The 22,022-nt window shown below is 35.9% G+C and overlaps 1 protein-coding gene across 2 annotated transcripts in view; it reads right to left on the bottom strand.

Moving 5' to 3' along the window:
• The window catches only part of LOC142349757 (uncharacterized), a 99,844-nt gene extending 83,577 nt beyond the window's left edge, over positions 1-16,267 (bottom strand). For both annotated transcript variants that reach the window (XM_075401514.1, XM_075401515.1), the window contains exons 1-3: positions 16,256-16,267; positions 5,147-5,201; positions 4,899-5,051 (exon numbers count right to left, since the gene is read on the bottom strand). In XM_075401514.1, the coding sequence (XP_075257629.1) occupies positions 4,899-5,051; positions 5,147-5,198 (205 nt within the window). In that variant the 5' untranslated portion in view covers positions 5,199-5,201; positions 16,256-16,267. The remainder of the gene's footprint in view (positions 1-4,898; positions 5,052-5,146; positions 5,202-16,255) is intronic.
• Positions 16,268-22,022: the final 5,755 nt, after the last annotated feature.

The following is a 22,022-nucleotide window of genomic DNA, read 5'->3' as shown; positions in this document are numbered from 1 at the left end:
TTTACACAGTGCGATACATTAAAATGTTTGATCAGTTGTGTGAAAGTAAAGGTGTTTATTTCTCTGGAGAAGAGGAGGACTTTGGTTATTTTCAGTATCAATTTGAAGCAAAGATGTTTGACATGAAACTTTTGAGAATTTTGAAAGGGCAATGTGATGAAACTGATTCAGAGAAAAATTTGAAACCTAATGCTTCCGAGGAAGCTAGACTTTGGAATAAACAGCAAGCCCGGGAAAAATTTGATGAGTTAAAAATGCGTGTTTGGTGTGAGATCATACAATCAGTTGACAAACGTTCTGCAATGTTTTTGAGACCTTACAAAGAGGATGGTCCAAAGGCTAGGGCCGTAATATGTGATAGATATAAAAGTTGTGAACGGCCTCGTCTACAGCAATTGATTGAAAAGTTGACTAATTTGAAAATGATAGTATATGAAAGTGTCATTGATTATATCACACGGGCTGAAGAGTTGCAAAGAAATTTAAGAGAAGTTGATGAACAAGTCATTCAGCCCATGCTTATTTCTATTATTTTGTAAGGTTTCACAGATGATTTTGCTGATTTTGTAACAATATGCAAATTCAGTAAGGATGAACAAAATCTGGAGAGTATTAAAAGAGATTTATTAAATTTTGATTATGACAAAAGACAACGTAGCAATGATGAGCGACGTGAGTCTACTTTCTTTGGCAGTAATAGACAGAAACCAAAGTTGAAATGTAATTTTTGTGGGAAAAAAGGTCATAAGCAAGCGTTTTGTTTTGCAAAAGATTCTAACAGAATAAATGTCCTAATTGTGGTACTTCGGGTCACCTAGCAAAGGATTGCTGCAAACCAAAACAAAAAGTACTGTTCTTTTTGCAAAATGAACAACCATGACCGCAGCGAATGGCGTAAACTTCAAAATGGTACCAGTAACAAGGAATCAGCTAATTTACTTCGTGAAATCATCTCAGCTGATGAAAAAGGTTTTTGTTTTTACGCAAGTAATGATATCAATGTTTTAGCTACGAATGAAGTTAATATAATAATTGATTCTGGATGTACAAATTACATGTTGAAAGATCGCGAACTGTTTGCTACATTAGATGAAAGTTTTTCGGGATCTGTTGGCTGTGCAAACAATTCTGAATCCGAAATTAAAGGTGAGGGTAGGGCTGAAGTTTATGTGAGTGAGGATAAGGGAAAGAGAGCAAAAATAACTGTCAGAAGCTCATTTTGTTCCCGATTACGGGAAGAATTTAAGTTCAGTGAGCATATTGAAAAATTCCGGTAATAAAGTGGAATTTGGAGACAACGATCAAATAGTAACAAGAGATGGCGCTGTTTTTCCACTGATGCAAGAAAACAAACTATCCCGATGGAGTGCCAAGTTGATTAATCATGAGACTCAAGAAAATGATTTTTGCAACGAACAATGCTTAGCTTCTTCAAAATTGAAACTTTGGCATGGCAGATTAGGTCATAATAATTTTCAGGATTTGATAAAATTTTAAAACCATGTTGATGGAATGCAAATTGACAAAAATGATAGCAGTGAATTGAAGTGTGACACTTGCGAATTAAACAGAGCAAAACGTAATCCGGTTCCAAAAGATAGTGTTGACAGAGCAAACAATGCGCTTGATATTGTTCATGTTGATATTTTAGGACCATTAACACCTGTATCAGTTGACAATCATACATATGCAAATTCATTTGTTGACAGTTTTTCCAGATATTCGAAAATATACTTTATGAAAACTCGTGACGAATGCCTCCAGTATTTTCAACAGTTTTCCGCAGATTTAGGTAAACCTCAAACACTGGTAAGTGACGGTGCAAACGAGTTTTCCTCTAGTCAGTTTTCCAGGTTCTGTCGTGAAAATAAGGTGAGGAAAATATACGCCCGAGGAAAATGGCAAAGTAGAGAGAAAATGGGGGACTACTTCCGGCATGACACGATGTTTGTTGGATAACGCAGGTTTGTGAAAAGAATAGTGGAACTATGCAATGAACTACGCTTTTTACATCAAAAACTACTGTTTTCACTCAGCAATTGAAAAAACACCTTGCGAAAAAATGGATGGATCCAAACCAAACGTTTCTAAAGGTTTTTGGCTGTAAGGCCTTTAGCTATATCGAAAAAGTTTCGGGGAAAACTTGACCATCGTGCTCAAGAAGGTATTTTTCTGTGATTTTCAAATTATAGCAAAACGTTTATTATAGGAAATCCAGTCGAACAAGAAAATTACAAGATCACAAAAACTCGCAATGCAAAATTCCACGATGTGATGTTTTGTAAAACAAAAAACGACCGCAATTCTTCGTCGGAAGGTCCCTCAGTGGCAAATATTAATTTTGGTGATGTTAATGAGACAGAATTTTGCAATGAACCTGTTGCAATTTTAAACGAGGAGACAGTAAGAGTCAAATATCCCTTCTTCGAAGATTTGCTCGACTTAACCAATCATAATTGAGTTTTCTGCAGAAGTGGAGGCAATCTTGAAATGTCATACTTAACTACCTCAAAATACAATTGAAGCCTTGAAAAACGAAAACTGGCGAGACGCAATGCAACAAGAGTATAATTCGTTAATTAAAAACCACGTTTGTGAGTTAGTTCTTCTTCCAGAAAATGTGAAAGCAATTGAGAGCAAATGGCATTTTGCTAACAAAAATGATACTGATGGTAATGTCACTAAACACAAAGCACGTTTTGTAGCAAAAGGTTAAAGTCAACAGCAAGGCATTGACTATAAAAACGCATACTCACCAACCATTAGACTGAGTACCATACGTATCATACTTCAAATAGTGGTAAATTTAGGTGGTACTCCCAAACAAATGGACATCAAAACAGCGTACTTGAATGCACGAATTGAGGAAAATGTATACATGCTTCAAACTGGAGGTTTTGAAAAATTTGACCCAGACGGTAATCCATTAGTTTGTAAATTGAACAAAAGCATTTACGGTTTAAAACAGTCAGGAAGAAATTGGTTCCTTACTCTTAAAGAACATTTAAAAACCATAGGTTTTGAAGCATGCACTCATGATCCTTGTTCATTCATTAAAAAATGGAATAACAGTTCGGCAATGATTTGCGTTTGGGTAGATGATACGATTTTCTATTGTCCTGAAACCGATTTTTACCAATGGTTTGAGGGAAAGATGTCAAACAAACTCATTATTAGTGAATGTTCTGATCTCAAATGGTTTTTGGGAAAGAAATTTGAGTTTTCCAATGGGACAATTAAAATCAGCCAGGAAAAATTCATTGATAACCTTCTGATAAAATTTTGAATGAGCGACTGCAAAAGTGTATCGACACCTCTTGCAGAAAAACACAAACTCACTAAATTTGCACAGACTGATGATATTGACAATACAACTTATCGGTCTTGTTGGTAGCCTTAATTATTTAGCACTATCAACACGACCCGATCTTTCACAGGCTGCGCATGCTTTAAGTTCTTTTCTTGAAGTGCCAAAAATGGAGCATTGGATTGCAGCTAAACATGTACTAAGATATTTAAAAGGTACAAAACATCTAAATATAAGTTTCAGGAAAGCGACATCCGTGGATGATAATTTGGCTGGTTATAGCGACTCTGACTGGGCTGGGAACTTTAATCGTAAAAGCAAAAGGCTTTTGTTTTAATATGTGCAATAATTCTGGCTCAATTAATTGGGCAAGTAAAATCCAAAATAGTATTGCTACATCTTCATCAGAGGCTGAAGTTTACGCATGTGTTTCAGCCGCTCAAGAATTGGTATAATTGAAGGGTATTTTAGCTGAAGTCAACCATCCTTTACCAAGCCGACCCGATTTGTTTGTTGATAATCAAGCCTGTATCGCACTAAGTAATCAAACTTCTCGCCATAGTAAAACTAAGCATTTTGCAATCAAAGTATATTATCTTAGGGATTTGTGCGAGAGAGGTAACTGAAGTTAGAGTATGTTCCTACAGACAAACAACCAGCTGACATACTAACAAGTCTTGGTAAAATTAAAACCCAGAGATTCCGGCAACATCTTCTTGGTAGCTAAAGACATGAAGGTGACATCCGAAAGGCGGGGGTTTTAGCCTATTTTTATTCGAATGCCAGAACTCATACAGCAAAATACATCCGTTTGTTTTGGATACAGTTTCAAGTTTGAATACAAGTTCAAACAGTTTCAATAATAATCCGCGAAAAGTCAACCAGTTTCAAGACAAAAAGAAATCAGTGACTTACAAGAAAAACATGTGCTTCTGAATTTTTTTGATCGCCTGTATTATATCTTGATATTATACCATACCCAATAAGTATAATTTTGATTGAAATGTTTTGCAAGCGCATAAGATTCCTGGGCCCTACCGTCGCATAACCTTTGTATCAGTGAAATTTCCAAGACTTTTAATATGATGAAGTTACCTCCAAAAAAAAACTTTTGCCACTGATATCTAATCGGAATTTTCATGTCCATGTTATAGTTCATTCTGTTAACAATACTCCAAAGATGTTACCGAGATCCGATTGTAGCTCTACTTACAATTTTTTGATCGGCTTTGCATCGTATGCAAACAAAACAAATTCGGGGAGCCGAATTGCAACAAATGGATGGAGTATGCTTAGCATATACGAGAGGGGATAGAATTATTCTTTGGGCAAATCAGGGAATCAGAATTTGTACTACGAATTTTGTTATTTGCCTCATCTCTGTTTTCCTCTAGGTACATGAAATAATATCCGTTGCTCAACATTTCACGACAAATGCGATGTTCCAGAAATTCTACTAGTTAAAACACTTAATGAGCTTTCTATTGATGCCACTTACAACGTCAGATTTACGAGCAAAATGGACAGAAAACTACTCCAAAGCAATCAAAGTAAATTGAAACAACAAAATCGTAAATTTATAAATACTTACCTTGTAACCCAGGAGGAATATCAGAAAGATCTGCAGCGCTGTATTTTATGTCAAGCCAATTGTTGTTAGTCTGTATTGTGTTGTAGTTGTTTACATTTTGTCGACGACTTCGGGTCAAACTTTCAGCAGGTATGCATTCAACAACAGCAAGACCTAAATGAGACCAAATTAATTTAAAAGAGAGGTCAATTTTTTCAAAACTAATAAACGCTGATATGCGAAAATTGCAGGGTTGATTGCAAACTTACCTAAGACAACGTACAAGAACAGCCGGAGTATTTTGTCCCCGGACATTTTCATCTAAAAAGCTTCTGGGTCAATCGCTGTTTGGAGCAAGAGAGTTCGAATAGCCGTTTCCAATTCCGGATTTATTCTCTTTTGCCCCCCCCCCCAATGTTTTTATGCCCCCACTTACAAATTATATGTTGTCATATAGCACGTTACTATAAAAAGAAAAAGCACGTGCGCCTGGGGAACGTAAGAGATATAAGCCAACTAAGCTGGGGGTGGGGGACCAAAACATAATAGATCCCCAATTTCATAGAGAAATTTAAATTTCCGATTACATAGGAATTAGCCTAATAGTTGTGATAAACTAATTATATAGTTCCATATCTGTAATGATCTTGATGATGTTGGCTCACTTTCCTTGACGCTGGCTCACAACCCTTAGAGACAAAATTTGTTTTTCAAACATAATTAGCCATTAATAACTTCAGGTTACTTTATTTTAAAAGAAAAGCCAATTAGTCTATATCTAAACCTAAAAACGAACGTTTTCGCTATAACTAGCATTGTCAGGTTATTAACTTTACTCTCTGACCTACTAAATCAACCTACTTCGAATATAAAATTAACAATTTACAAAATTAACTGTCATTGGTATCAAAAACCCACTGACAGAGGAATATTACCATTTTCGCAGCTGCGCACAGCTTCAGCATAAGAAAAATGTGATTTAAGGTACAGTTCACAGGGTTTTCCACGCAGCCTCTAATTTGTTGGCCTTCGATCAGGCGCTTGAAAAGAACAAGACATGCTGGACCAGAATTCAGTATTCAGATGAATGGACTACAAAAATAGTGAACCAGACATTAGAAAATATAGCTGAAAGTGTTATGAGTAGATATAAAATTGTTAAATTACTCGAACGTTTCCTTAATAACTGGCATCGTCAGGAGTTTAAAACTTGTTATATGAATATTTACAAATTTGCATAGAGCAACTTGTCTTGAATATCTATTTACATTTTCGAATTTTTCTAAAATTTTTACACTTTTCAACCTTAAAGTTTGTTAAAATGTTTAAAAAAACTTTGAAACTCTTGATATGCGTCTTTTTGTAAATGACTTTTGAATAGGAGATTTTCGTTTTGATCCACAAAATAACGTTGCTCGCATGGCAAATCGAAAATTTTCAGGCAGAACATGCATTCTGCACTTAAATATCCCATGTTAGTTCTCTACTTTTGTACTCGTCCCGCGTATTGTTGTGGCTTTCGTCTACTGTGTAGAGCTTCTATGGTAATAAGTTTTTCGCTATCCTGGCACTGATCAATTATCGGATCTAATCTAATTGGGCACCCCAGTGTTTTTATGACCCCCGGTAACAATTTATATGTTGTTATATAGCACGTTACTATGTACGAAAATAGCACGTGCCCGTGAGGGCTGTAGAATATTTATGCTCATTAAGTTGTTGGGGCCGAAAAAGAATAGATTCCAATTATCTTATAATTAGAGGCCATGAGAGCCCCACAACATTCTACTACATGTTGTTCCACCGGTGAATCGGTTATTTGATGCTCAGATAATCTCGTGGCAAAATGTCGACAGCTTTGTCGGACATAGGTGGAATTGCATCCACAAAAACTGAGTTCGTAGACTTCAATTTTCAGGGATCGTAGGCAAGTAAAAGTTTTGGCGTTGTGAAAATGGTGGCCAATTAGCATCTTTTCTCCGATTTTCAATTGCAGGCTGATGTTACCTCGATACTGTAGAAAAATAATGTATTAACATCTTTCGCTGTCATTTATTGTTCCCTCAGTTGTACCATCTCGCCTCAATTTTCAAGTAAAGTTTACTTATGATTTTCTGTAAAGCATCGTTGATTATCTTGGAAGTCGAATTTGAGGGTATTGTTCTTTTTTAGCCAAAAACGTTCATTTTCCTTCAGAGCTATGTTAAAATTTTACCGTGTGCTATTGCTTCTATAAATTCGGTGAATTGTCCTTTGTACAATATTCTTCTTATGTTGGATTTGTGCAAAACTACGGAAATTCAAGACAACTCCCGTATCAATTGGTTTCTTGTACCACTCGCAATTAATTTCTTTGCAGCTAATTACACTGATGTTCATGTCTAAAAATGTTAGATTATCTTTTTCGTCAGGTTTTTCCATGGTGAATTACAATTTCCTGAGAAAGGTGTTTACTTTTCTGAGCAAGGTGTTCGGTTCACCATTTACCTTGCAAATTACATCGTCTAAATATATTAAGGATAATTGTCTTTCAGTTTCCGCTTCACTATCTAATTTGTTTATCTTCTGGCCATTAGAGCAGTACCACACCTTGTCCTTCATTTTCGCGTAAAATTGATCATCAATATTTTGGCATTTTGCGTGGAACCAATTCTCACAATTGTCACATTCGACTCTTTATCCTCTATAGGTGACTCTGTGGTTGCAGCAGTAAAGGCAGGCCTCAATATCATTTTTAGGGATCTTATTGATTATCTCTTTTGTTGACTTGATCTGATATTCAAATGAATTCATTCAAATTTTAGCAAGAGTTACTGCAAATTATGCTATCATTTCTAAGCCATCCACTTGACAAAACCATCTGTCATAGCATTTAAAACAAGCATTTGTCACAGCTAGCTTCAAATGTGTCTTAAAAGTAGATCTTGACATATCAAGGGCGTGGTCACTAGAGTACAGGCTCCTGAAGGCTAATTCAATTGCTCCAATAACAGGGACATTTGTTTATTGGCTCCTCGCATCCCAAAAAACGATGCTCTTATCAAGTTCTAATTGTATGGATTCTAGTTTTTTGTCTCAGTATTAGCGCCAGGTACTTTATCAAAAAGTGGCCAGAGGAATTTATTCAAATTGTATTAACTACATCCCCGTATAGGCAACACTGGGCGTAAAAAAAATCCACTGTGGTGCACTTTTGCTAGACCATAACGTCTCGCGGGTTGTGTTCCTGTTGAACGCAATTTTTGATAGATGTTTTGCTTAATAAAGAGCTCTTGGTCACATCAAGCAACGCGTTGTTGATGTTTCTTTCAATCTTCAGAGCATTGTTATCCCTTGCTCTACCAATTTCTTGAATTTGGGTGCAAACAAAACATGCGCCAGCTTTTTGTGGTATGATTGCCTATTCATCACACTAAATCCCGTGCCCTTATCAAAAGTTACAGCCCCGATTTCGTGATCTTGCAAAAATTTCGCCACTTTCACAGCCCCTCTGTCAGCGGGTGTTTCTGTGGCAGTTTTAGCGTACCTTTTTGTAGAGTCTTCAATTTCACAACACAGTTTCTCACCATCAGTTTCATTTTCTTGGAGCGTGCGGACCAGTTTGTTTTTATCTGTCAAAAACTGAACCTCATTGAATTTGTTGCAGATTGGATGTTTTGGGCCGTAGGACAGAACACCTTTAAGAAAAGTTGGTAGGCTAAAGTCGTCAAGTATTCTGATGGAATCAAAATTTTGTTCATTTTGGAGCTTGTCCTGACGTACAGACAGCTTTTTCAACTTTGCATCCAACCTTATGTACTATACTAATTTTCCGGAGAGATAAGCGGATGTTGAAGGCCATAGAACCGAGCAATTTTTCAGAGCCTGACACAGTTCACTCCTACTACTGTCAGCTCTTGCGTCAAGATTTGCTTTATTATCTCTTGCTTTGTTTAGTTCCGTTTTAAGTAGCTTAATTTGAAAACCACGTACGGCCTGATCAAAGAAATTATCATTTTTTTGAACACGGAATTTTGGAAAGTCTGGTATAACATCATTTTCAACGCATTTCTCTAGAAAATAAATTCTACCATTTCTATTTTCCCGCTTCTCTAAATTTTTTGAACGTTCCAGAAAAATCTTCAATTTATCAGTTTTTTGAGGACACGTTTCGACCAACACAGGGAGCATCGATTTTTACAGAAGATTCACCTGAACTACAAACAACAAACTCTGTAAGTAACAAGTTGGCCCCGTTTATATTTCGCCTCGCTCTTGCCTGACGTTGACGTTTTCCCTCCTTAGGTTTAACCTTTTCTTTCTTCAGTAAACTGCGTAAGTTCCAACTGTGTCACCAAATAATGTCCAACGTCTTAAATTCCAGTTCAGCCTCTTGATGTAATTGTCCGTACTGCTTCGAACACAAATTATCAGCTGTTTTTGTCTGGAAAAGTATTGCATGGTTATCTGGATTACCAAAATACCTGTTTTCAGCAAATCTTTAAAAATATCAGGTGCTCCATTACATGTACAATAGACAATAGCCTCAAAACGGAACATGTTTTGCTGCAGGTACTCCACGAGGTCGTCCGGGTCACAATGCCTGAAAATGTTGTATCCGTGTTTTGTAGTTGTGTTGTTAATAGTATCGTGCCACAATACTAAATCTGTCCGGTTTCTAAGGCTTCTGCTATTTTCTATTAAAAAACTGATGTTTTTCAGGATCTTTTTTAGTTCGGGTTCAGACTCAGGCCGGGAATTGATGTGACATGGGGCAACTTTCCTCTCTTGCCTTCGAAAGTCACTTTGTTCAATGCGTGAGAAAGAGATAACACTGCTAATATGTGCATGGTTGCTCTTAAAACCCGTTAGTTTGAAATCACATCTTCAATATAACCCTCCTGACAGGTATTATTTTCACTATCGACCTGTTTGTATAGCTTAAAACTGTAAAAAGTTGGTATAAAATTGTTAAATTACTCATAAGTTTTCGCAATAACTTGCATCGCAAGGAGTATTGAACTTGTTCACAAAAAATATACAGATATGCATATATACAGTAACGTGTTTTGATTATCTTTTTACCTTTTTGAATTTTTCTAGCATTTTTTAAGATAATTATTGGCAGAAAATAATTATTGACAGGTGAATTGAAAACAACAGCAAAATAGCATTTGAATAGCAACATTAGATCTCATCATAAATCAACAACTTTTGTATAATACCGAGGTTACATTACACAAAACTCTGCAAGCAAATTGAGGAACCTAAGTGGCTTGCATGCAACTTGAATGTAGTGGCACCACAAATGACTTTGAATGGAAAAATCTGGATGCGCTTTGCACGGTAGGGGGCTCAAAACCGTCGAAGTTATAAGCATCAGCAAGTTGAAGCCGGGAATGAACGCTCGCGATAACCAAAAGGGGCGGGAACTCAGGATAAAATACTAGTTCAAATCATAATTTCGACTAAGGAATGGGAAGGTGAGGCAAACTTGTTTGGTGCATGACAAAACGAAATGTACAATAACAACAATAGAAGGATAATTAGGCTTGGGGCAGTTTCAGAAATACCCTAAGAATTCAAAAGCATGACCAAAATCGAAAAATCTGGAATAAAAACGTTTGTAAACAAATTTTTAACAGATGTAAATATGAGTTGTAAATATGCTAAATATTGTATTTAAAAAAATTTTCGATTTAATATTTAGGATAATTCTAAAATTGTTTAAATTAAGGTCTGAAACAATTGTAAATACATAATAATTTTATACTTTTACAATTTGTGAAAAAGTTTTAAGCTGACGATGATCGTAAAATTGGAAACCGCTTGTTCAAGAAACCAGAATTAAATTTATTTTGACAAAAGCGTTTCTCTTACAATATTTATTTTCTGAATTTTTTCAAACAAAATGAAAATATATCATTTATTTTTATAAAGATTAAAGATCATGAGTTCTTGAAAGTGGTCAAATCATTTAACTCTAAATTTTAGGACTTTCAAAGACTTCTGATTTTCGATTTTCAAAACATGTCGCTAAATATTTGTTTTTGAGGGACTGTTATCCAACTATAATTTGTTTTTTGGCTTATTTGCATATATATTGCGTGTTAAAACATTTTTCTAAGCACGGCGACTCAAATGTCAAACTATACTTGAGTGTCAGCTCCCGCCCCGTGGTATTCGTTGCACGAGTTTTTTTTCGGTTTTTGTTGCCTTACTCGTGCAACAAAAAATCCTATGCACAGTTATTTGCTTTGTTTTTTTCTCATTTTGCAATGGGGCACAACTACGAAAGTTAAGCAATGCAGAGGTATCAGTAAGTTTACCATATTTTCATGAAATTTTAATTTCTTTGTCAAAACAAATCTTCACGTCCAGAAAAATCAGCTCGCCGTCAGTTTCTACACTTTCTAATGTAAACTGAAGGTTTTTATGCAATGCGTTAACTTTTTTGAGTCATTTTCCACTTGTTGATTTTGTGGTACCTACGATATCATTAAAATATTGCCAAAAAATCTTCTCTCAAACTTGGGTTCGGTTTTGGGTGATTTGTTGCAGTGACTAGAGAAACATAACTAATAACCCATTATTTTTTTATTCTCAATGCTTTTTTTCAGGCAGTTCACATGAAACCACATTCCATATTGTTCACTCCTCATTCCTTTTCTATTGCGAACTAATTTTCTTGAACAACCGAGACATTTTTCACTGGGATCTTTCTTCAAGCCTGGCTCAAGAACACAACTTTCTTCTTTTAATTTATCTTTGAGCGATTTCATTTAAATGGTTGCCAATATCATCGCAAAAAATGCGTCCATTGCTAGTCATTTTACGTGGTAGCTGCCTTTATTGTTACATTTGGATTGGAAATTCGTCACAACCATTATTAACAGAAGTTTTAATGTTGATATTCTTATATATGGAGCTTGTCCACTTGAAAAAAAATGTTTTAAAGCTAATTCTATTGTTTTGGAAGCAGCAACATTCATGCATAAGCCTTTTACGTCTAACGAGACTATCTGTTTGATGTTATATTATGTTTGATCGTTCTGCTCTCATAAGTTTAGGTGCACTTGAAGATCTTCAAACCAAATTAGATGCCAAATTTGGCTGAGTGTCTTGTTCTAGGAACCTCTTCAACAAAATATTTTGATCCCAGATATGCGAAGTCTTTTGTTGACCTCGAAATACCTTTTGAACGTTTTCTTTCCTCGCCTTTCACAAAAATTGAAAATTGTTGTTGTTATCGCAAATTTTATCAACCACAAACGTTATCCCAATGAATTTACTATTGACTGCACTGTTTGTTGTTCTAATTGTGTATATTAATTTTAGGCCGTCAAAATTTTTTGTTACCAGTACCATTTCGTCTGTTAAAAAACTTCACAAAAATAAGAAGCTAAACATCTTAATTCTTTCTTCAAGTATATTATGTTTAAATTTTTACCATCTGTTGTAGGCAAAAATTTTTGCAACATATTTTTCCTTATAATTTGTTTTTTAAAGCCAGTGTTATTTTCCCATTTTATGGTAATCAGTATTTTGAACGGATGTTAAAATCTTTTGTTATGGTTCTTCTCTAAATCTGCCAGTCATTCATCCCGCAATGTCCTTAGAGAATACAAGTTTGATTCTACATAACGAAAACTCGAAGATCAAACAGAATGCATTGCATGCCGGAATTGGTTTGATAAAGACAGTGTAGTTAATACAAATTTGTCATCAGTTGTGAAACCAAAAATCTCTTGATAAAAATTTAGCAGCAGCATATATAGATTGTCGTCTCATACAACTCAACAAAAACCCTGACGCCAGACTAGTCAATTTTGAAGAAGTGATAAGGTGTGAAATTGAGAAGTGGGTCATTGAAAGCATAGAAATTAATCTGGAGTTTTCTAGAGGCAAAAGCGAATTCTGACTAGGCCAGTAATTTGGGATTTAATATGCCATACTTTAAAAGCAGCTTGCTTAAAAGTTTCCCGATAATAAAACAGTATTCTTATTGAACAAATAATGCATTCAATTGCGTCAAGTGACAAAAAGAAATTTAAACCATTTAAAAATTTTTCCTGCCTTGAGTTTTGTTGCTGAATGTTCATACACGGGCCCATCCGACCTGCTTGTAGTCGGCAGCAACCACTAATATCCTAATGTCATGACAATGTACGGTATAGCCGTACTACCAATGATTGAGCGCATGCAAAACCCAAGCATAACTTAGAACTGGCATGCGGACAACGTCAGTGCGTTAGGAAGCTTGCAAAACATGCTCAAAACCTTCACGGAAAAATCCATGGTAAGCATTTTGGATATACTGTGAATGCTACGAAAAACCTACTGATTGTATGGGAGCACTGATGTTGATAAGGTTTTCTGATCAGATGTTGGCAGTGAAGATATGCGTGAGTCTCTCCGAAACGCCTACTCAAGTTTCTTGAAGGGGTTCAGCAGAAACTTGCCTTCTTTGCTTGAGCAAATGCTAACGCTCAAAACGTTTCCTTCAACGCAGGAAAAAAATTCGAAAACTTCTGTTGGCATCGTTCATTGACTCGCTCATAACAGACAACGCACGCCAGCTGTACTCACTATCGACTCGGCAGGGTTGATTTCTCATCAGATAGTTGACAAACACGTTACTGACTACCCTGCATTGTTTGCTGCGGTCGAGACTCCTGGAAATGAAGATTTCACAAAGATTCACCTCATAGAGATAAAAATTTGCAAGAAGAAAGCAACGCTCGACTCAAGAAGATGGAGGCTCAGAAAAAAGGTGTTCTCCATAAGTTACTTGTAGACAATCCTGATCTTGTTGGCCGCGCACTAGTAAAGAAAACATTGAACTGGCTCTCAGCATTGCCATTGAAAGGCTATGGTTTTACATTAACAAGATCTGGGTTCCGCGACGGTTTGTTCATTCGGTACAATCTTGAAGCAAAAAAACTCAACCATTGCTTGTGGTTGCGGAAAAAAACGTTGCTTTAACGCATGAGTTTTACTATGTAAGTGGGAATTATACTCACATGCAGCACACGGAAATCGTAAGCACGTTTGCAGAGATAACGCCTGACGTATGTTTTGACGTCCATGTTGGGTCATGACTTCAATTGCTAGAACGTGATAGCTTTTACAACAAAGATTTCTTAACAAATCTGAACGTTTTCCAAAATTGCCATCATGTTGGCCACCGTAAGGATCCTACTTACTTTTAGCAGCCTGCAACGCTTGTCTTCCCATACAACTTAATAGAGCGCTGCCGTCAGAACAGAGTTTTTTTTTGGAAACTTTGTGCGCCGTATCATTAAGAACTATATCTTAAAATGCATAAAAAAGGATCTACAGTTTCTCGGACGAAATAGCCAGCTCTACCAGGGCCAAATTTGCAGAATTTAATATGCCATACTTTTAATGCGTTCTGCTTACGATGTTATGAAAACGAAGCAGTAACCCTACTACACGCCACAAATGCATTCAATTGCTTCCATCGAAAAATAGTTCTTCAAAAAAATGTTTGAATTGTTTTGAGCTGTGTTGCTGAACATTCATACATGGCCCCATCCGACCTATTTATGGCCAGTTCTTGTTTGCTGTTCCTTGAAGGCGCCATCAAGGAAAACGCTTTTGTCATGGCAGTGTACGGTATTGTCATACAGGCCAACAATTGCCCGCATGCAAAATGCAAGCATAACATTAAAAGGGGTACGCGGACAATGGCAGTGCTTTAGGAAGCTTGCCAAATCTGCTCAAGACATTCACAAAATAATCCAAGCACGATAAGCATTTTGGATAAACTGTGAATGAAAAACATTTCTGGCCTTTCTACTTCAGAATCTTTAAAAAATTGCAGAAACATCTTCAAAACGCATGTCATTTTTCAAAGGATGTGTTCTGCAAAAGATTGTTTTCGTTTCACGAACAACTCCTAAAGCTCGATGCATTTTCTTTGATGCCAAGACAAACAGACAAAAGCTCTTGTTGTCATCCTTTTTTGACTCGTACATCAATGAAGGCGCACGCCATTTGTATCTGCAACTGACCCCTGAGGCTAGAGTCAGCATAAGGGAGCCAACGGAATACAAGTCTGACTCCACTGCGTTGCTCGCTTCTGTCGAGCGTTCTGGAAACGAAGATATCAGGAGTATTTGGCTGATACAGGAAAGAAATTTGTAAGAAGAGGGCAACGCTCATATCAAGGAGATGGACAATCGTAAGAAAAGATGTTCTCCACAATTTACCCGTGGATAATTGTCTCTTTTTTTAGCTTGAAAAAAAAACAAATTGAACTGGCCACCAACCTTGCAACTCAAATGCTACGGTTTTACGTTGACAGAATTGGAATTCAGCTACTGTTTGTGCATTCGGTACAATCTTGAAGCAAAGAAGACACCGAAAGTGGCGAAAACTTTACACAAACGCATGCTATCTACTGTGCAAAGGGGGCCACAGAGTTTTCTTCGACTGACCATTATTAATACGTCTGCCAAGTCGTGCCGCAAAGAGGCCAAGGACGCTTAAAGTTTTGCGAGGCAATCGAAAACCTAAAATATGAACAATTCAGGAATTTGAAAAACATAGATTTTTTCCGCTCATGTTCTATAGCTTGGGAGGCGCAAGGAACACGCTCTGTAATGCAGTTTCCAACCAAAATATTTGAAAGAAAAGATGACAAATATTGGGACGCAATAACATACATTTGGACGAAGATAAGTGTCGCACCCCTACGCAGCGCAGATATCTGTCTCAGAGGCTGTTGCGTCATTAAACGTATAACGAGATTGATAATCAATAGTGTGAGGGAAAGTTAGACGCCTAATCGGTTTAGTATTTTTTCAGCCACCAGACTTGACTCCTAGAGCCCTGCATATTGATATGAGTTTAAAATAAAGTTTGCGGTAAATTTAAATACTCTGTTGCTATCTTTCGTAGTGGGGTCTTACTGTTTCGTCCATTGAGTTGATCAAAGCCGTTTTCTTTTATATGAAAAAGCATAAATATTGAATGACAATCAATTACATAGAGTGCCGCCAAAACACAAATGCTCTGATTGTCATAATAAACTGATAACAAGACCATCTGTTTTTACGTATCAGAAGCCGTTACCTTCAAAATGAACATTTGAGTAAAGTTATTTTTAGATCAATTTCTGTAGCCTCTACAACCGTGACATTCGTATACAAAAGTTTACCTCAAGAGAAAAAGAATCAAAAGCTTTCCTAGCATCGTTTGTGTTGATTTCAATATATGCGCCCGTTATTCTACAAAATTATAGTGCAAGGAATCTGTTCAAAATTTCATAACTGCTACCAGGTATCGAAAGAACGGGTAGCAGAGGTGTATTTTCGTTGGGTACGTTTGGAAACCCATAAAGCTGGCTCCTTGTGAACCAGTTGATCAGAGTATTTAATAAGTTTTGACACTGATTAAACTTTCTTGCTTCATCAATTGTTGCAGCAAAATTTTCATAAGTTTTTCGTTTTTCGTCAAAATTTTATCTCCGCTCCATTGGTTTCTTTGTAAATGGTCAGAGTTTAGCACATCCTCAAGTTTTTCTCTGTACGTTGACCTCGTCACGCAGAATGCACAGCCTTTGTCTAATGGTACCGCAAGCCAATTCTTGGTTATCATGTACATTGTCACTTCTCTATGCATTCGAGTTTCTGTAATTTTTTTGCATTTCGTATTTTTTGCATGCCTTTTTTACAAAGAACTGAATTTCACAAAAAAATTTCACAATCCGTGCTGATCACTCGCAGGTCATATACAAAATAGTTAACGTGTGCGAGGAGGTGCGTCTCATTGAATTTGACTGCCAGAGTTTGTATGTCCGAACTATAGGACCTCAAGTAAAAATTTTGGAAGTTCAAATTACTCAATTATCATAAAATTTCTATCGTAGCCGTGCCGCAGTGGTCTGTCCTGTCTCTGCAACAGGAAATCAAGTTTTTCATTTAGTCTACTTTCAAACATCGTGGTGTGATTCCTCATTTCTGCCCTAATGCTGCTAACAACGGATTACATCAGTTCTAGTCTCATTTTTTACCGAAACTGTTTCATGTCGTTTTCAAGTTATCCCTGTACAATTTACGTCCTTCAAATATCGGAAAGATGTCATTGCTAACTCATTGTTTTAAAAATTAATTCGATAATAACAGCTAGCGACCTTATTTAGTGTTTTCAAACAATCAAGATAGAGATTGGATTGTAGCAGTTTAATTCGCTCAAAAAATACATGAGCAACGTTTTCGGTAGCAGCAGGCACTTCCCTTGCAGAACTTCATGGATAGGGTCAACAAAAATGAGGCATTATAGAAGTAAGCGATTGAGGGTGGACTAATAAATATTGTGCAAATATTTGCAGTTGAAAAGAATATGGACGACAACGGGAGAATCTAATATATTCCACATAAAAACCGACGTCCATTAATTCAATTGTCTAAATTTAATTTCAAACTTCTAAAGTTGAGACACAAATGATGTATTGGTAGCATCTGGTTAACCGCCGTTCAAAACTAATACACTCTAAACGCTAAAATACACTCAAATATACAAAATCAACTTTAATCCAGGTTCATTTTTGTTGAGGAAGCCTTGATGAAGGGAATATGATGGTTGAGGTCTTAAGAAGGCTCTACTACCTTTTGATAATGAATCTATGAAAACAAAAATCTATTTGATTTATTTGTGGATTACGGAAAGAGAAATAGAAATTTTTGCCCCGATTCTTTTCCAATTGATTCATTTCGCCATTTGTTTATTTTCAGCAAGAGACTTTTAGTTTTTTTAGTTTTTGCAGCGCTAAATAACATGCTATTTTACAGCCTCTAAGGATTTAATTGAATCAGTTGAAAACTAGTTTCAGGTCAACATCAATCGGCATTGTAATTGCATCAAAAAAATTTGAGGGCAGCTTGTTAAAAAACATAAAAATTAAGGGACGGAATACCATACCTGTGGTACGAAGCTATTAGTTGGTAGTGGAATATAAACTGGCCATTCAAATCTCTGTTTGATTTCGCATGTGTGGGTGGGGTTTTGAAAAAGAAAGTGTACTTTTTCTAAAGCAATTTGTTAATGCTTTCAACTACATCTTCAGGGTACCGCTAAGAACAGTCTCTTGAAAAGCGCTAAAAATTCAATTTGAACTTATCAGTAACAATTTGCTGAAGGAACATATGAGATGGAGTGATGTTTTCTGGGCAGCAAGTCTGATTGAACTGTGAAGGAGATAGTATAGTTGTGAATTAGAGATAAGTTTTCTACCGAAGATTCCAAATAACTTAGACAACTTTTTGCTGTAAAAAATTTTGACAACTCAACTTGTTGTATCACAGATTAAAAGCTTTTTCTTCTCCAGCAAATGTATGTTTTCTTAAAGCATTTTGTTACTGTTTTCAACTTCATCTGCAGGGTACCACTAAAAACAATCTCTTGAAAAGCGCTACAATTTTGTTTTAATTTTATCAGTAACAGTTTGCTGAAGGAACATCTGATATACACTTATGTTTTCTGGGCAGTAATTCTGAGTGAACTGTCAATGAGATAGTATAGTTGTGAATTAGAGATAAGTTTCTTACCAAAGATTCCAAATAATTGAGACAACTTTTTATCATTATGCTGTCAAAAGATTTTAACATCAAAACTTATTGCATCACACATTGACGCGCTGACACCGGATAATTTTAAGCACAGTTAACTGCAAAACAATGGGTGTGATTAGGAGTAACTTTTTGATTTGATGACAACTTTTTGAAGTCTTCGATATGTTGAAAACCGTAACCCTGCGGCGAGGCAACTAGTAAGAGTGGTGCCTCTGTTTCGTTCCCGCCGGTTCAAGGTTTAGCGGTGAATTTTTGTAAGAAATGTGATGAAAATAAAATAATTTTCACCGAGTATTTGTCACATCTTTTTGAGCGAATGCGGTGGGTTGCGGTGAACTTTTCTCTTCACCGCTTTCACGGTAGGGATGAATTATTTTTTCACTGCATCTAGCGGTTAAAAAAATAATTCAACGTTACGGAGAACGCGGTGAATACAAATAATAATAAGAATAATAGAAAAACGCGGTGAAAATTAATTGTTTTCACAGCTTTTCAACGCATTTCGTACAGAATTTCATCGCGTCTTCAATCAATTCCGCACGGAAATTTTTTTACCTGAATTGGTGCTTCAGCTGATTTGTTTTTGTCAACCGAGGCACAATCAAAGAGCTCACTCTAGACAATCCCCTTCAGCAAGCATTTTTCAATGTTGAGCAACTTTTACTCTGTTTTTTTCTCATTTTTCAAAGACTAAAAACAAATATCGCAAATTTTGATCAATTTTAAGTTCGATTTGAAGTAGTTATTGAGCTAGTTGATACCACTTTTTTAATTTTTGTGTTATATTTTTGAATTAAGCAAGATCTACGCTAAATTGAAACCAAAATTGTGCAAGATCAGCGCTAATGTGAATTCTTATTTTTTATGTAAAAATATATAATTGACTTACTTCTTTACCAACCGATTGCTTGCTATATGTTTCTAATCTTGACATCTGCATACAATAAATTAGCAACAAACGTCGTCCAAGTGAAATAATTTTTGTCGCAATTACACTTGGATGATGTGTAGGCATTTATTTGAACGTTTCGCAAAATTATTCAGGCAGTATGGAAGTAAGCCATTAAGGAGCAACTAAAAAGTATTGTGCGAAGATTTGCAATGGCAAAGAATTTGGACGAAAACGGGAGAATTGCGCGACAACAGGAGAGTTGTGAATTAGAGATAAGTTTTCTACCAAAGATTCCAAACAACTTAGACAATTAGACAACACCCAATAATCTTTTATCCTGATTCATTTTTGTTGAGGAAGCGGTGATGAACGAAATATGATGGTTGAGGTCATAAGAGAGCACAGCTCAACGCAAAATTGTGTAAGATCAACGCTAATTTCAATGAAAATTTCCTGAGATGAAAATTAAATTCAACGCAAAAATGTGCAAGATCAGCGCTAATGTCAATGCAAAATTATGTAAGATCGAAACTAAAATCAACACAAAACTTGGTAATGTCTACGCTAATTTCAACGCTAAATTATGTAAGAACTACGATGAATTCAATGCGAAAATATGTAAGATCTAGACTTTGGAACACAAATTTAGGTAAAGTCACGTCCAAACTGCTTCAGATGAATCTTGTGAAAAAGTGTAGGAATAAAGAGAGGGCTAGTTGGTCTGTAGTAGCACTACCATATGGCTAACTGCTTCTTTTTCCAGGCTGTTTTGCAAAACCTCAGGAAAACTGACAAAACTGATTAAACCGGAAACGGCTCAATTGGCCTAATTTAAACTCAAACTTCTCAAGTTGGGACACAAATGATTTATAAGGAGTATTTTCTAAGTATTTTTAATGCTTTCAACTACATCTGCAGATTACCGCTAAAATCAATAGTTTGAAAAGCATTAAAATTCTATTTGAACTTATCAGTAACAGTTTGCTGAACGAACATCTGAGATACAGTGATTTTTTCTGGGCAGCAAGTCTGATTGAACTGTCAATGAGGTAGTATAATTGTTAATTAGAGATAAGTTTTTTACCAAAGATTCCAAATAACTGAGACATTTTTGTCAATATGCTGTCAAAAGTTTTTAGCATTAAAACTCATTGTATCACAGATTGACTCGCTGGAACTGGATAGCAAATTTCAATAGACTTAACTGCAAGACATTAGCTGTGCTTGGAAGTAATTTTTTGATTTGAAAGCAGGTGTCTGAAGTTTTTAACATCATGAAAATCAGTTTCTCGTAACCTGAGAGCGAGGTAATTTGTTATATTAGAGCCTTTGTTTCGCTTCAATCCCGTTTGTTGTTCGGCAATGACTTTTTTAAAAAAAAAGTGCAGTGAAACGCGGTGAAAAAAATGGCACCGCGTCAATTTTACATTTTTGATCATACGATGAATTGTAGTAAAATTTTTTTCCCGCGTTCTCGATTAACCGTGAAAGAAAAACAATTTACCGCTACCGAGAATAAATATATCACCGCAATTGACCCCAAAAGGTGTAAGAATTACGCGGTGAATAATGTTTGTTTTCACCGCATTCCACCGCATTTCTCACAAAAATTTATCCTGTCTTCAACCAATTCCCGGCTGAAAATTTTTTACCTGAATCAGTTCTTCAGTTGATTTGCTTTTGCCAAACCAGGAAACATCAGACAACTCAATACAGACAATTTCCTTCAACAAACATTTTTATTCTCTTTTGAACAGCGTTCATTCAGTTTTTTCTTTATTCAAGAGTCAAAAACAAAAACCGCAAATTTTGATGAATTTTTATTGGGAATTGAAGTAGTTATTGAGCCAGAAGATTTACTTTTTTGAAACCCTCCATTGCATTTTTGATTTAAGCAAGATATACGCTAAATTCAACGCGAAATTTTGTAAGATCAACGCTAATTTCTTTGCAAAGTTTTTTAAGATCTACGCTAAAATAAACAGGCAATTATAAAACATCTAGGCCAATTTTAATGCTATATTATGTAAGATCTAGGATAAATCTAAGGCGAAAAAATGTAAGATCTAAACTTTGGAACCCAAACTTAGGTAAGATCATGTCTAAATTTAACGCGGAACTATATAAAATCAATGCAAAATTATGTAAGATCTACGCTAAATTCAACACAAAATTATGCAGGATTGGCTCTCAAGCGTATATTTTACAAACATCCAATTCATTCACCGCCAATCTTACATAATTTTGCGTTTTTCAGCGTTGACACTTAGGCCTGGGGTCAAATAGCGGTGAATTATTTTTTCACCACATTCACCGCGTTTTTAACATTAATTTACCACAAAAGCCTATGCGGTGAATTTTTGTAAGAAAAACGGTAAAAAGAGATGAACTTTTGTACCGCATTTACCGCAATCACCAAATTTGTTATATAAAAATTCATGTCATTCATCGCATTTCTTACAAAAGGTCGCCCAAAAAGCTGGCTTGGGAGTGTAGTCAAAATCAATTATTTTTGACTTCATTTTTTGCAATACAGACTGACTTTCTTTTGTAGACAAATGAAAACCTCGGGTGCCAGATTTGATAACCGGGGAATTTGTCTGGTATGGAATTCTCTTGTTTTCGAACACATTTAGGAGATCCTTGGCTCTTTAGTTATAAGATAAAAAAAAGCTG

Source organism: Convolutriloba macropyga, chromosome 11 (genome assembly GCF_964194025.1).
Source record: "Convolutriloba macropyga chromosome 11, txConMacr16.3, whole genome shotgun sequence".
NCBI classification, from domain to species: Eukaryota; Metazoa; Xenacoelomorpha; order Acoela; family Convolutidae; genus Convolutriloba; species Convolutriloba macropyga.
The sequence above is the reverse complement of the archived record's forward strand: the minus strand, read 5'-3'. Positions and strand labels throughout refer to the sequence as shown.